The sequence below is a fragment of the Thermobia domestica genome, chromosome 2 (genome assembly GCF_964235325.1).
Source record: "Thermobia domestica chromosome 2, izTheDome1.hap1.1, whole genome shotgun sequence".
In the NCBI taxonomy this organism is placed as follows: Eukaryota; Metazoa; Arthropoda; class Insecta; order Zygentoma; family Lepismatidae; genus Thermobia; species Thermobia domestica.
In genome coordinates, this window is record NC_137455.1 from 168,267,868 (window position 1) to 168,283,604 (window position 15,737).

At 35.1% G+C, this 15,737-nt stretch overlaps 1 protein-coding gene across 1 annotated transcript in view; it reads left to right on the forward strand.

Moving 5' to 3' along the window:
- Positions 1 to 225: 225 nt before the first annotated feature.
- The window catches only part of LOC145679251 (lachesin-like), a 987,796-nt gene continuing 972,284 nt past the window's right edge, over positions 226 to 15,737 (forward strand). The window contains exons 1-2 of the mRNA XM_081749839.1: positions 226 to 234; positions 1,784 to 1,845. Coding sequence (XP_081605965.1) covers positions 226 to 234; positions 1,784 to 1,845 — 71 coding nt within the window. The remainder of the gene's footprint in view (positions 235 to 1,783; positions 1,846 to 15,737) is intronic.

Genomic DNA, 15,737 nt, shown 5'->3' on the forward strand with positions numbered 1-15,737 from the left:
TTCAACGATTCACAAGATACGCGAATTGTATTGAGTATTTTCCAGAAAAAAATATTACAAGAACATTCATTGAGTTGATTTTCTTTACTAAATATTTGTTGGGCGGCTGCATAAACGAAAGAACTTACCGGGTAATTGCCAAGTTGCCAGTGGATCAGTCCATCCTTTTCATAGCTACGTGATGATAAATCAGTACCACGCTCCGACCATCATTATTCTCCCAACATGGCCCAGGTAAGTACCCAGGGTAAACTCCTGAACCACATTCGAACAAGAGTACAAGGAGAAGAAATTCTCGCCAATATTTACATAGAATCGGACCCTTGTCCAATAGTAGGCAGAGAACTTACCAACTACTCTACTTACATGTCACTCTGTCTAATTACTATCTAAATATTTGGAAATACCGGGTCAGATAAAAGTCGCGTATAATTGAAGCATTAGAGTGTAATTATACGGAACTTACGGGAAACTGTACTCAAATTAATCCAACGACACTAAAGGTATTGATAAAATACCATATAATGAGGCTTACTTTTACTGTTCACTTCAATAATTGGATCATCATATTGGTTTTAATGAATCGCGGCTTGTTATCTCACTCTGGCTTAAATTTGGTATTATAGATATCACAACTACACCTAAAGCATATATGCTTGTATTATTGTATGTACCTAGGTACAATCCTATATTGTTTCTTGTATTTTCTTATTATCCTACTATTCTATAATAGACAATTGTGGTGACAGGAAGGGTCACAAGATAGAACAATGGAAATTTTGTATGTTTATGTCTATTGCTTCCAATAATATTTCATGCATGTACGTTAATATAATAGAAGTAAAACATATATAGCACACATTTATATTCCTGTTTTGTTTTATTGTAAGTATTAGAATATTAGTACAATGTTTGGTTGCATTTTTACATTGAATATTGCATACATGTGTTACCAGTATTTAATTTATTTATAAGAAATATACTGCAAATATTATATGTAAAATAATAACTTATGATATAATGTCCCTCATAGCAAATACTGAAAGTATTTCCCGTAATGAATATGAATATATTAAACTATTCTTGATATTCGCAAATTCTTCGTAAATGTAATATTGTTTGTAAATGGAAGCTAATTGATAAACCTTATTGTATTAGTGGAATGTTTTGTTTATTTATCTAAATATTATATCATATATCAAGTTGTATTAAATAGGTGCTGACCACGGCGGCTCTGGTAAAGTAACCACTTCTGACGCGAAAGAGTCACAGTTCGATCCCATTTCATGGGAGTTTGTGGTGGACAACATTGTGTTCATGACTTTTCTCGATGTTCTCATGTTTCTTTTCACATTCTCTTCTCATCGATTCTTTCATAAACATTCATTTTTATTAGCAATCAACAGTCTCCTTTAACTTAAGGCATAGCTGTTGGATATTAAACATGCAATTTCATTTCATTTAATCCAGTTATCATTTGGACAAAATAACGGGTTAACCACTGAAAATAACTCTCGTTAAATAGTACGATAAATAATTGACACAAACACTACTAATCACAAACGTTTCTGATGTTCGGTCATTTTTTTTCAATGCAAATTTCAAGTTCCGAAAACAATATCTATTACATATTTTTTTCCTTGAACTTTAAATTGCCTTGTAGCTACCCACTTGGCCTTATAGTTTTAATATATTCTATGAATCTTAGTTTAAAAATTACACTGTATCAATTTTACTTCGCATGTTCATGTTTTTATGGAGTGTGTTGTAACTATTCTCATAGCTTCACGAATACGATCCTCAATGTGAAGGAGCTATAGAGGATCCATCCTCAAATTTGGACAGGTAAATCACAGCTTAGAATCTGTGGAGGAAGTAGAAGGATTGTAATACTTGCACAACGAGTCAGACTTGTCTTTAAAATAAAGTGGGGTGGTGACAAAATGTCTTCCTTATCTGTTATGCGAAATGTTGTCATTTTTTCCTGCGGCTAAGGTAAATTAAAATTTAGAGGGGAGTAGGAGTGAGTGACATAAGATAGATCAAAACCAGCTGATATTATCGTCCAGTCCATAGTTTTCAGAGTCTCTGAGATGAACAATGACATTTTTGATGCCTTTGAAATCTAAATTCGTTAGTACTCTTTACGGATGACTATGTTAAAATAATTGAAAATGACTGATATTAGAGTCGAATCCACTACCCTAAGTTAATTTTCTCGTTACTGCTAAGTTAATTAGTTGCATTTTTGGTGCCCTTTAGGTCCAGGATCAGCTCCCAGTTAGATAAGAGCCCCTAGTACTCCTAGGAGGAGGGGAAGTCATATAATATGATCGAAAACGACCGATATTAGCGTCGAATTCATAATTTTTGGAATCGTTTAGATAAATAGTGATGCTGATGCTGTTTAAGTTCGATTTAAGAGCTCATTAGCATCCATAGAATGAAATTGTGATACGTAAAAAGAATTGAAAATTATCAAAATTAGTGTTGAATCCATAGTTTTCGGGGTCGCTGAAATGAATATTGAACCTTCTAATGCTGTTTAAATCCACGTTCATACCTCCACGTTCATGAATAACAAAATCTCAAAAATGACTCAAATTTGTGTCGAATTCATAGGTTTTCAGGGTCTGACCTGTTTGAAATGTAATTGGTATCCATTCAAAGCTAACTTTTTAATTATATCAACTTGATTAAGGACGTATCCTATGAGGGTAGGATGTTTGAGTAGTTACACAAAAAGTAGTTTCTTCTGTATTTCTCTCATTCACTTTCACTGAAATAAATATTTTAAGGATGAAGGGGATTCTCGTAAATTTCTTCCCGGTGAGAACAATAGGCATTTTGGCTAGTAAGTGATATAAGTAAAAAAAGTCAAACCAGGTGTTTTATTTCAGCCGTGAGGTAAAATCGGACACACACATAAGTCTTAATGTAAAAATGAACAATTTCATTTGTCTTGAATTAACGTACCTTTGGGTTGTTGTCTAAATCAGTCCTGCTATTAGCTCCAACGCAACCACTATCAGTCCCCATGAAACTTCCAGTTGTTTGTTGTTGTGTATGAATGAATGTCAGATTAACTCAAGTTAGATTGTTCGATTGTCTACATAAACAAATGTTGATGTTTAATGGTAAAATCCACAAGAGAAACAATTGTGTGGGTTTGTTTCATATTTTCTTGACTCCGTGATTATCAGCCTGACTTCCGTTTGCAATTTCTAGACATATTCAAAACTACAGTGACCGCGAGGACTCATGAAGCCTGGACTCTACACAAATCTAGAACTGCTTTACCTCACATGTTATGCATCGGAAGAATTCGGCACGATTCGTGAAGCTATCTCCCGAACGTACACTTGAAAAAAGTGAAACAGCAGAATTACACTAACAATGTTGACAAGCTTAGAAGGCATTGCGAACAAGCGACAATAAATAAATAAATAAATAAATAAATAAAATAAATAAAGAACTAAGAACACAAACGTTAACAACTATTTGAATTAAACGGTAACAACAATAATAGCAAAAATATAAAACAACTACAACAACAATAACAATAAAATATACAGAACGAAACTTAGCGGCAATCCAACAACACTGTATCCTCGGGAGATGTTCTCCTTGTAGCACGAGAGACGACACGGACAATATTTCATGGATGGGGTTGACGACCACGACAACACTCTCGTGTTCTATTGCATGCTGAAATTGGTAGATTTAGGTCAAGCTTCACGACTCAGTGTGATCACTATAGTGGGTTACAATCGGGTACTGCTAGGTCCTGCCTCATCATAGCTACCCGGTTCATTCCACTTGTCTTGTTAGAAAAGTATGGAGGCATCACATCTAGCTAAGGACTAAGTACAGTTACTTAGTATCAAAATAATCCTTATTACATGCTGTATGAATGATACTATTTACCTGTTTATTCTCTGTAACAGACGTTGAAGAAAACTTAAAAATCTAACGTACAAAACTCAAAATGCAAATGCAAGAAAACACCAAAGAGCATCATTGAAACAATGCAACTGATCTTTTGCAATAGCTGCAATGACTGCTGCTTTTTGCCAGTAACGGTACCGAGTTCACTTACCTGGGGCAAAGAGTTGGGAAAGAACATTCATTTCCCTTACATAGGGGTACCCAGCTTGAATCCGACTACCCGGTTCTACCCCACTTTTCCCTACGTTACGTGAACACAGATATTACACGGACATGTATGGTAGTACCAAAAGTTAGTAGTTAGTGTATACTACTATTTAATAATGTCGCAAACATTTGTCAGTTAGATATTTCAGTGAGACTAAATGATTATAACTTTTTTTTGCTAATAGTAGTATATATTAATTCCTGTAAATTCCGGTGTAGAGTTGCGAAGTGGATTAATGAAAATTCGCAAAGAATTACAAATTTGTCACTGTGTTGTAATAGAATCATTACATGGTAGGGCAAAAAACTAGGAAGCGGAGTTTCTGCATATCAAACTCAAGCTTAGAGCCCACGCCGAGAAACAAAACCTTAATTGTTCACTCTTGTGTAATTTGATGATCTACACACACATTTTATCAGTAGAATCAAATGAAAATAATAATATACTGTATTATGGGCATGGCCTTAAACGAAATTGTTGCATTTTATTAATATAATCTTCGTATGTCATAAAATTTATTTTATAAACAAAATGTGTCAGTTGTTTGGTAAAGTAGCAAAGATGAAAAGGTAGAGGGCTTAGAAAAGAAGGTTTTACAGAGAATATTTAGTGCAAAAGGACTATAAAATGAGAGTGGAAGAAAGTTGCGTAATTCACAGCATCGTATGTGCTCAGCAGTTTCTAAACGCCATGTAGATTATGAGATATAGAATCGTATAATATAGCTACCAAATGGAAAGACGATGAGAAAGATTTTTGAGTAGACTAAGACCAGATCAACCAATACCAAGTCATCTTCCAATGGTTTATATCAAACAGAACATTGTCCAATGACGAGTCATTTGTTTCTACGGTGATTAACCTTTTAACTGCTTAAATTATAGATAGCTCAACTTATTTAAATAAAAATAACGTCAAGTTATTCTAATCAACCCATTATCTAGGCTGTGATTTACTTTCTTTAAAATCATCGATTTCTCCTTCGTTTGGGTAATTGAATGAAAAAAAAAAAAATTTACATATACTCAAAAGACAAGAGTTTTATGGCAAGTTAGACACAGGAGTATCTCGTTAAGTAATTTCGTAAAACACGGCAGAGACAAGATTACAGGATGCGAGAAAAAGAGGTGGAACGAGAAGAAATAGATTTTGAGAATGAGAGAATGAATGAGTAGAAAGCGGAACAATCAACAGAAGGATTCCTCTACCAATTAACGCCCATTTAGATCTCTTTGTGTGCGAATGAGCTGCATTTTCTCCTCTCTCCCTCTGCTTTTCTCTTCCTGCTGCTGAGAGAACCCCTCTATAATAGCCACTTTCTCGACAAACGGGTGCGCATATACGAGAAACAAGGATTTTGGTCATGAAAATAAATATATATATTTCTCGCTCTTTCGCACCGTTTATGTTTCTATCTATCTTTCTTTATTTTGATGCTACTTCAATTTCCATCCGTAGAGACGAACAACGGACAAAATTATTTGTATTGTGATTCGTTTCTTTCTTTTTGTGTAGTATTATAAACAGTATGTATACATAAATGTCTCCGCTGCACCTATTTGGTCTCTGCGATGGAACACCAACCCTGAAATGGTTTCTCCATTGGTGGGAAATGAAGTGAAAGACTGGTGGTAGAGAGAACAACATTTTTCTTCATGAATCGAAATCAATTAAAGAGATGTAGGATGGGGGGAAGGGAAGACAATTGCTAAATGGATATTAAGCTTTCTGTGAAATAAACAGTATGCTTCGTGGAAATTAAACAAGGAGAAAATACAAATGGATACAATAAGTGAATATACAGACTCTGTCTATGTAGCCTATATGTATTCGTTGCTTTGTTCGTTGCTTGAAAATTACGTATATTGGCTGACAATTTGCTACTGACAGTTACTGTACTTTATATCTGTTGTTGTCGCATTGCCTTGTATACATGTTGTGGGTTGCATTCTTTCCTTAGATTTTAAGTTGTTAAAGAAATATTAGACAAGAAACTATAAAGACGGTAGAATATTTAGACCTTTTTGTTATGCTTCAGTCTTGTATTAGTTATTATTAAGACAATGTCTTTAAGTATTACTTTGAGAGAAATGTATTTTCTCAACTAAATTATTCATTTCTAGACATGTTTAGGTTCACATGCTCTTTTTTTTCTCATGGATGCTTACAAATCATTTTACCAAGGAGAGAATGTAAATTTATGGGAAAGAATGGTAAATATGGGAAAACAAATTGGAGGAGTATTGTAAACTTGAGGTATTGCTCGGCGGGTGCACTTGGCCGAAAAAGTGTAAAAAAAAATTCTTCCGGGCAGCCATTTTGAATGAGGTTTTCCTGGGTTTTCCTCATTCACACCAGGCAAACCGGGGTGGTGCCTAACATATAGGTCTCAGGCTGCTTCCTTCCTTCCCCAATCCCTTCTTCCTTCCCTTTCCCCGTGTGCTCTCTGAGGAACGCCATTCCTCAAACGTGAGGGGCTAACATGGCCATCGATGCTAAAAGCCCAGAAATCTAAACCTTAAACCCTAAACCCTTGAAGTATTGCGGCCAAGCTCTTGGAGAGGATAGGTCCTCAAAGTCACAGCATTTTATGAAAAATACACATAAGGCGTATAGAGAAGTTCAAATATGAAATTTGTGAAAAGACTAAGAAATTTAGACAATAGTACAAAGTCTGGAGAGATAATGAGAAGCGAGGAAACATGTGAGCTGTTGAGTATATTCGAAAAAGAAAGTCTTTTAAAGTTACTTTATAGCCAAAACTCAGAATAATTATCAATTAATGTACGTCTATGAATAAACACTACAGGCATCAGGTCTAACAAGGTAAAGTGATCTTTTTATTTTATTTATTGAAGGAGTACTCATTCTTTCTAACATAAAATCATAAATCAAAATTACACATACTGTCTACAATAATTTAATATTTTGTTTATGATTACAGAAATGAGTACATGTAATCTAAAAAGAACATTAGAGCTTCTAAGAGTTAGCCCTACAACGTACTCTATCTTGAAATAGAATGAATATTTATCTTCTTGACATCTACGAGCGGTACTACATAGAAAGACAACATCTAACATTGACTTGGCTTGAAGCATAATTTGATCCATAAGATCTCTGTAGCAAGTATCTCAAGCTTATAACTTAAAATCCAAAATGTCAGACTTTACGTTATGTCAAGAATGCGAAGAAGTATTATTCCGTGCTAAAATAATTAGCTGTCTTATGTTTAACATAACGAATTTCGTAGGATTGTTAATGTATTATTTTACGTGTTACTATCCTTGTTCTATTAGACATAATCCTAAGTTAAATTCTAAAATACATATAATTCTTTTCTCTTTGGCCATTCTTCCATAAGTATGATGATACAGTACAGTGAGTGCGTGTGATATCCAGCATGAATCAGATAAACATTTGTACCCATATAACGTTGAAGGAAAAAGGAACGATATGTTTGAGAATATGTGGCTTTGTGTGTAAAATGTGAAACGTACACTTCCTGCCCAAAACATATACGTATATGTATTTCTATGTGATACGAGTGGAGCTTCGCTTCCTTGCGTTGCTTGCGGTTTTATCTCGGAGAACAAGTCGGACTGGACGGACGAGGGTGCTGCTGGGTCATGGAGGTCAAAGGCGAAAGCCAGCAGTTGTTTGTTAAAAGTTTTCAACACCAGCCGCTTATCTGGGCTCTCCATTGCAGCCAGTGTTATCAAGGAGTCCAGAAAACGGGAAAGGATACTCGACAGTGGAAAAAAAGAGCATCAGTGTTGCCACTACGTATAAGACCTGGATTTTATTGATATTGATTTCCGCCTGTTTACCTCATATCTTCCTAGTCTTTTTCAATTTTCTCTTTTCAATAAATGTATTTTCTCTCAGTAGTGTGTTAAAGCCGACATATAAGGCATACATGCATAATATTTTGTAAATTGTGGTTGAATAAATGGGGAAATTATTTTAACGCGATTCAATATATGTACAGCGGGGGACACTTCTAAATGGTACAGCCATATGGAGATTTACGACTAAGGTGTACCATTTAGAAGTGTCCCCTGCTGTACATCGTTATTTGCCAAACAATTACAATTTTCAAGGAAACAAAGAAAGACGATTTGCTGGACATATCATATTGCATTCAATATCATTGAAAATTTCCGGTGGTCTACACTATAAAACCGCCATAATTGTGCTAACCTACAAAATTCTGGGACAACAAAATTAAATTGTGGGGCGTTTTTCACAGTTAGAAATCTAGTTTATAAAACTTTGCGCACAACAAGGATTATGGTTATAATCAGATTTAACTATAATTTCTGTGTTATGTAGACTCTCCAATTTTTAGTGTTGCTGCTAATATTAGACGTGTACCTACATGCATGCACCTTGAAATGTTTGTGGGGAGGAGTCCAAACTTCAGGGGGGGTCCAATACTAAAAGCTACTACGTCTATGTAGTGTTGATCGGGAATTATTCTGTATCCGAAAAGCCGATAAGACAATTATAAAATATTTCCACCCATAGTTTTAGAAAATAATGAAAGAACTATATTGTTATTATAAGAGAAAGCGTACAGATGAAGTGTAAGATCAAATTTTCATGCTACATCGATCATTTTCTGTTAAACAAGCCTAGTTTTATTGAGATAATATCAGATACAATGGACCTTCCCCGTGGGTTCACCCCTGCGAGGAGCGGCATATATATATATATCAGCTTTCGAACATAAGTTTGGATGAATTGTAAGCATACTACCATAGACTAAAATATACTGTAGTACATTCGTTAGGGTGTAGAATGCTAACCCCCTCCCTCTTATAGGTTATATAGGCTATAGTAGTCAGGTTGGCTCCTTTATGTACCAAAGCTCAAATACTCAATTCACGTAATAACGAGTACAGCAATAACAAGTGAAGGCGGGTTAGAGCCCCATAGGGAACCTTGTTTCCTACAGAATTATATTCTGTATATTAGAATAGAATGGGGAAACGTGTCAATGTTCGTGTACATTCTTTGCCGTTCGTTATAAGGTGCAAAGTTTGAAACAGCGTTTAAAAACTAAATTATTATTATCGAATTGTAATGCAGATGTACTTTGTACTGATCACCTAGCATAGATTGGCGCCTCCTTTTTCATCACCAGTAATCGTTTTAATGACAAAAGTTTGCAGGTTATTTGTGGCATAATAGTGTACGTATCTGTTCTTAATTTAATGTAGGAGCTGCGGTAGCTCAGTGGTAGAGCGTTCACCTCTGGTATGTGAGGCCCTTGGTTCGATCCCAGCTCGCGGCAAGTGGGCTTTGTGGGGGATGAATACAGTGTGGAGGATTTTCTCGAGGTTCTCCCGTTTCTTCTCACTTTCTTCATTCCACTATCTCTTTCATTCTCATCATCATCGCCTACTTTAGCCTACCCGACACAACTGCGGGACATAAAATTCAAAGATTTCATTTCTTGTTTTTAAAATGTAATTCCCAAGATTGTACTCCAAGGCTAAGAGAAACAGTGATAGAGATGGATAATAATGGTGTAATGAAAATGTGGACGTACGTTACTTAGCAGTTTATGCATGAATACGTGTTTGTGTTCTTGTTTCCAATCTGAATTGTGTCCTTAGCAGTGGAGTTTCAACATATTTATGAGGGGCAGAAACTGTCACAGGCCCTTGTCGTAATGAAGAAGGTGGAAGGTAGGAGGAGAGTCCTGAGTCTCCGGACCTTTCCCGAAATCGCTACTTTTATGTAAATTTTATCTAACGTTAGGGGCAAGTTTACAAATGTTTATATAGTTTGTCCTCGTATTGAACTTATATCCTCTCCGATATTAATTCCTGTGTATGTCCCTTGTAGGAGGAAACTGGAAAATCCTGAAAAGTCCCACACATAATGTGTTCTCATGTAGGCAATTTGTTTATGGCATATAAGTAGGAATATTCGACCGCGATGACTCAATTGTAGAACTCGCCTCCGATGCATGGGGTCCCTGGTTTAATTCCATCACCATCAAGTGGGCTGTATGAGTAAACACCGTATTTGTGTTTTCTCGGAATTCCCTCACTTTCTTCATTACACCATTTTTGCCCATTATCATCATAACGTCTCCCTAAGCTTCGTAGCATAATCGTGGAACGTTATACTCTAGCAGAAATTGTTGCTGTTAGGCTGAAGCAGAGGGACAATTCTTGAACCTGAATTATCAAGCAGTTGGTATAATGTTGAAGGAAACGGGAGAATTTTGAGTAAATCCACGTCGATGAAAAATAAAAGTTGTGAGAAGATTGACAGTGATAAAAAGGAAAATGTTCAACTGTTTGATGCAGTAGGAATAAGTAACGACTTAAAATACAAGTCTTAGTGAAATTTTCTTGCGTTGAAGGTTTAAATGTGTTAAATTTTAAACAATATAACTGTACATGTTTATTTAATATAAATTCTCTATGTACTAATAGTTTGAATTATTTTGCATGTTTATAATTTGTTTATACCAGTTGCCTTCTTCTGATATTTAAGAACCAAGTTTCTGTGCATCGTTTCTCGCTTTCGCGAAAGACATTTTTCAAAATTTTTTTGAGAAATGTGTTTCTCAAAATTGGGGTTATATGTCTCATTTCCTCAAATGTTATTCTCAATTTTAAGGAAAAAAAATACATTTCTTCTCAAATTTGAGTAAGCATTTGCACCCTCAGAAATGAGACATAATTCCTCGCATTTGAGTCATTATTTCTCAAAATGATTTGAGAAAATCGAAATCCTACTTTTAAGAATGTGTTACTCGGTGCACAGGTAAGAAACGGATGTTTTCAAATACGAGGATTTTTTTTCTCGAATTTAAGAAACCATTTTTAACAATGTGTATACCTATAATTTAAACCTGGAATCCGAACTATCAAGTCAAATTATTCGAAGTACAAATAGATTGAATTCAAGTTCATAAACATCAAGAAATCAGTCCTCCTTGCTTGAAGCTAATTGTACCGTAAGTATAAAGTAGTGGTGCTATTCCATGAACGCACAACATAAGGAAGGGAATTTAGTCAATAATTAGTTAAGATTGGAGATCATGGCAAACCTGGAAATGAGAAGCGAACATTGTCATGCATTAGGCATACATTTTTAATTAGCTAAATGCAGCTACCTGTTTTGTCAACATAGCGCTAATAAAATGCATAGTTTACATTACAGTCTAATGTAGTTAAAATGTATTTTTGAGAAAAAGACTTATGATAACTTCTTCACATTTTCAATATGGAAATTTCAGTGTTTATAATTTTGAGCTATAGCACCTGCTTAGTAGTCAAATCATGTGTATTTCGTATGAAACTATAAATAGCTAACTATACGATAAATTATTCACAATAAGAGAAAATTGTCAAAAATTGTTACATTAAAGATAAGACGTTCATGATTCCTGTAATCTTACAAGCTTTAACTCTTTTAGAATCAAATTTCCAAAAAGGAAATAAATTATAGGCTTTACCTTAGAAAGCTCCTCCTCGTATTCTAATTTTTTAAGTCTATGATTTATAAGTCATTGCCTTCATATTGAATCAGGCTTTTTAGAATATGTTATGTGTATCAGGGCTCTTAAACGTATAAGAAATCTGAGAAAATTTCCCAAATTTTTCATAACAAGAGCACTTTTTAATCTTTGGGTGTCACAATTGGTGTGCTAGGGTGAGATACTTGCACGAAAGGTACTCCCAAAACCTAGTATATATATGTGTGTGCTTAACGTCATTGAAATATCCTTAGTAGATATGAAAATAAAGAAGCTTTTCTAACCAAGGGGAAACAGTTCTAGAAAATATTAATAGGGAAAGAGTTGAGTTGATTTTGAGTTTAACGTCCTGTTCAGCAGTGAGGCTATATGAGACGTGGATCTACTGATTAACGAGGAATCAGAACTACATGAACTCCCACCGGGAATCGAACCCGGGTCTCTCACGCCAATGGCGCGTAGGCTAACCGCTCAGCCACGAAGTAGCTCTAATTGGGAAAAAGAGACGGTGATAATAAAAAAATGGTAAATGGTAGCCTGCAGTCTTCTGAGTAAAACGAGCGGCGGAAGAAGAATTTACTATGTAATTAAGTGCAAGTAAATGCCAGTTAAATGATAACATATGGCCACGAGAGATTCGCTGATTTAATAATTTTACAAAATTTACTATACATTTCTTAGTTTAATTATTTGAGCTGCTCTTAAGAGTGTTGGATGTATAAGATGTTAACTTATAGTATAACTTAAAATACAAAACTTAACAGATCATTTTGAGATCCTTAAGGGAAGCACGCACATGTTTCACAACAACCAAATACTTTACTTTGCTATACATATCATGATATTTAAAACTGAATTGAAAACAAGAAGCACATTTCAATTTTTCCGTTTCTCCAACAGGCTTCAACTCCAAGCACTATGGATATTTGATAAATATGAAAGAAAGTTTCATTAAAATCGGTGAATATTTATAAAATTTATCGTGCAACATATGTTTAAAATTAGGTACAAATTATCCTTTTATTTTTTATCAATCAGATATAATGGAGATGATTTGAAAGTCTAAGGAAGAATTCACTCTCTATCTCATCATTTTTTCTTGCGAAAGTTATTGGGAAAAAAGTTATTATTATTATACTTATAAAGTTAGATTTCTAAATTGAGTTTGAACTTATTTTTCTTCTATCCTTTTATTTTTGACCAACTCCAACCTCAAACAAAAGGCGTACTCAGGAAACCTTGGAGTAAGCAGCGATAAATTTATTTAAAATCAGGTAAATTTTACGAAAGGCATTATAGAAATCACACATAGACTCATTAATACGGTACACACTATGTCTACTGACAGATATTCAGTTCAATAAATGAGAAATTACACTCATTTCTGCTTAGATTCTTACCTCAATGCCCAAAATTTATGAAAGTTTATTGAAATAATTATGTTTGAGGTTGCCAAGTAATCAAATGTTTCCTTTGTTGCTTTCTTTGGTCGTAGTTCCAATTCAATCATCAATTAGGAACTAGAATTCGGACATTGGTCCTGATGTAATTAAAAATGTTCGTATAGCTCGCACGAAGAATCCTTTTCAATACTATAGACTCTATGAGATTATCTACCGCATGGATAGTGTCTGCGGTCATAATGAGAGCGCGCGCTAGAAAGAATGGACCATTCTGTGGAACTTACTGACTTTCAAAGTGATCAGGGCATTGGTTACCATACGAAGTGTAATACATTAGTGCGAGAGAATTCATCCTTTCTGAACAACAAAGTTAACTGTATCCGATGTCAAAGTCAAGTAAAATATAGTGACAGGATATTCCAAAACTGACCAGGTATATCTTATATTTTGACATCCAGACTTCGTATGATTATAAAAGTATCCTAGTGAGAAATAGGTAATCATCCGTCGCCCAAGTTACTAAAGAATTCAGCAGGTATCAGGATCTTCTTCTACATATGGCTGTTCGGAGTAACCTACTTTGCAATGCCAAACAGGTGCCCATAAGAACATATCGAGAAATGCTAGGCTGTGTCTCATATGCAGTATAATTGACGTCTCATGATCACGTAAGAATAGAAATATGTTATCTGGAGTGTCGAATCATGATATATCATGAGGCGTTTCGATGGGAGGGTGGGGCTTTGAAGAATGCCTAGTAAATGGTATCTACCAAATTATGTTTGTTTACAGGGAATTTGCAAGTAGGGACTGAAGACTGCAGTAATTTTCTTGTGGAAAGCGCTTGGATCTCGTGTTGCTCTACATGGTGATGTCACGTCAAGGGATCAGAAGAACAATTTAACCACTTACTCGCCGCCTACCATTGAAAGCCCGTTCTCGAATAAGTATGTGTACATCACGATGGCAGAGCACTCACTCATATTGCATGGTCTGTGGAGGAGCATCCTCACGAAAATTAACTGAGAATGGATCACCCTATTGAAGACCTTAATTTGAACTAGGTCCATCATTTATGGATTATTTTGGAACGCCGACTCGCGCAAGACCATAAAGATCAACGCTCGTGCTTGAACTCGTGCCAGACCAAAAAGACCTACAGTTACTGTAGCTCTCCGCAGCAGAAAGGCCCCACTATTAGACATTAACTCTTTTGCAACCTGATAGAAAATAGGCTTCTGAGAATAGAACTTATCATAAGGTCAAAGAGTTCACTATAGAATGAAACTATGAGGAAGCTTTGACTGCAATCAGGTTCGAATGCTTTGATCACAGTGTCCGTCATTCAAATCTAAAATATGAACTAAGAATTATGTAACTTAAGTCTAGAAATTTTAAAGAAAGAGCGCTACTTAATGAGATAGAAGGATATATTTTTATAAAAACCCTCACGTAAATGACCTCAACCGTTTTTCATTGCTATTCAATCTGGTCGCATACCCACATTTCCGTCTAGTTTGGCGAACACTGTACATAGTAAACTAGTAGAGAGAGAGAGAGAGAGAGAGAGAGAGAGAGAGAGAGAGAGAGAGAGAGAGAGAGAGAGCTGGGGAGGGAGAGGAAAGCGTGTGTAAAGGGAGAGTTTTGTGAGTGAACTTTGCCCTTAGTCGTAACAATGTCATTAGCCCGAAACCCTCGGCAGATCTCCCTACTTCAAAGAGACAATGCCACACAGAGGACTGTCCGATGTCTATGTAACTTCTGATCAGTTTCGTAGAGTAATAGTCCCCGAGAGCAGCTGTATCTCTACCTTTGGTACGATGTTGAGAGTTTCGTTGGCAAGGAACAGTCCAACATAACCAAAACTTTGCATAGTTACACTGTAATGGACAAGATTGGACGCAGAGCTTGTGTGTGTATAATGTATAGACGTTTCCGTGTATGCATAATAGTCCTATGTAAATTAATTTCACTACTTGTTACTTTCTAAAAAGAAAAATCTCCCCTAACTTTTTTGTTGTGTTAATAATATGATTGGAATCAGTATATATATATATATATATATATATATATATATATATATATATATATATATATATATATATATATGTAGAGAGAGAGAGAGAGAGAGAGAGAGGAGAGGGTGCAAATGTGAAAACCCAGTTTGTTTTTAATTTGTAAAAAAAGCAGTGAATCGTTAATTTAACCTGGAAAATTGCCTCAAAATGCCCTATAATGTTAGAAATATGGGACCATAATTCGCAAGTGCAAAAACCATATACGTAAAAAAAATATTTGACATATGTACTAGCATATTTCGAATTTTTAAAAACTGAGGGTAATGTGGAAACACCCCAAAATTGCAGTAAATCAATGTGTAAACACATAAAGTTGTTGGATCATAATATGTTTTTAATGATAGTATGTTTTTAATCTGATTTTTATTTAAGATGAACAAAGACAACAAAAGATTTTTAATGATTATAAAGTTAAAAAGCTGAAAGTTACAAAGTAATGAAATTTCGATTCAAAGTTTTGTTGTAAACAGACAAAGATGTTATGTAGGTAAGTCCTGTTTGCAAATATTACAAATATAAATGCCTGTTTCCACATCGGCACACTAAGAGTGACTCCATTCCTCATATAATTGACATTGAATCCATAGTTCACCACG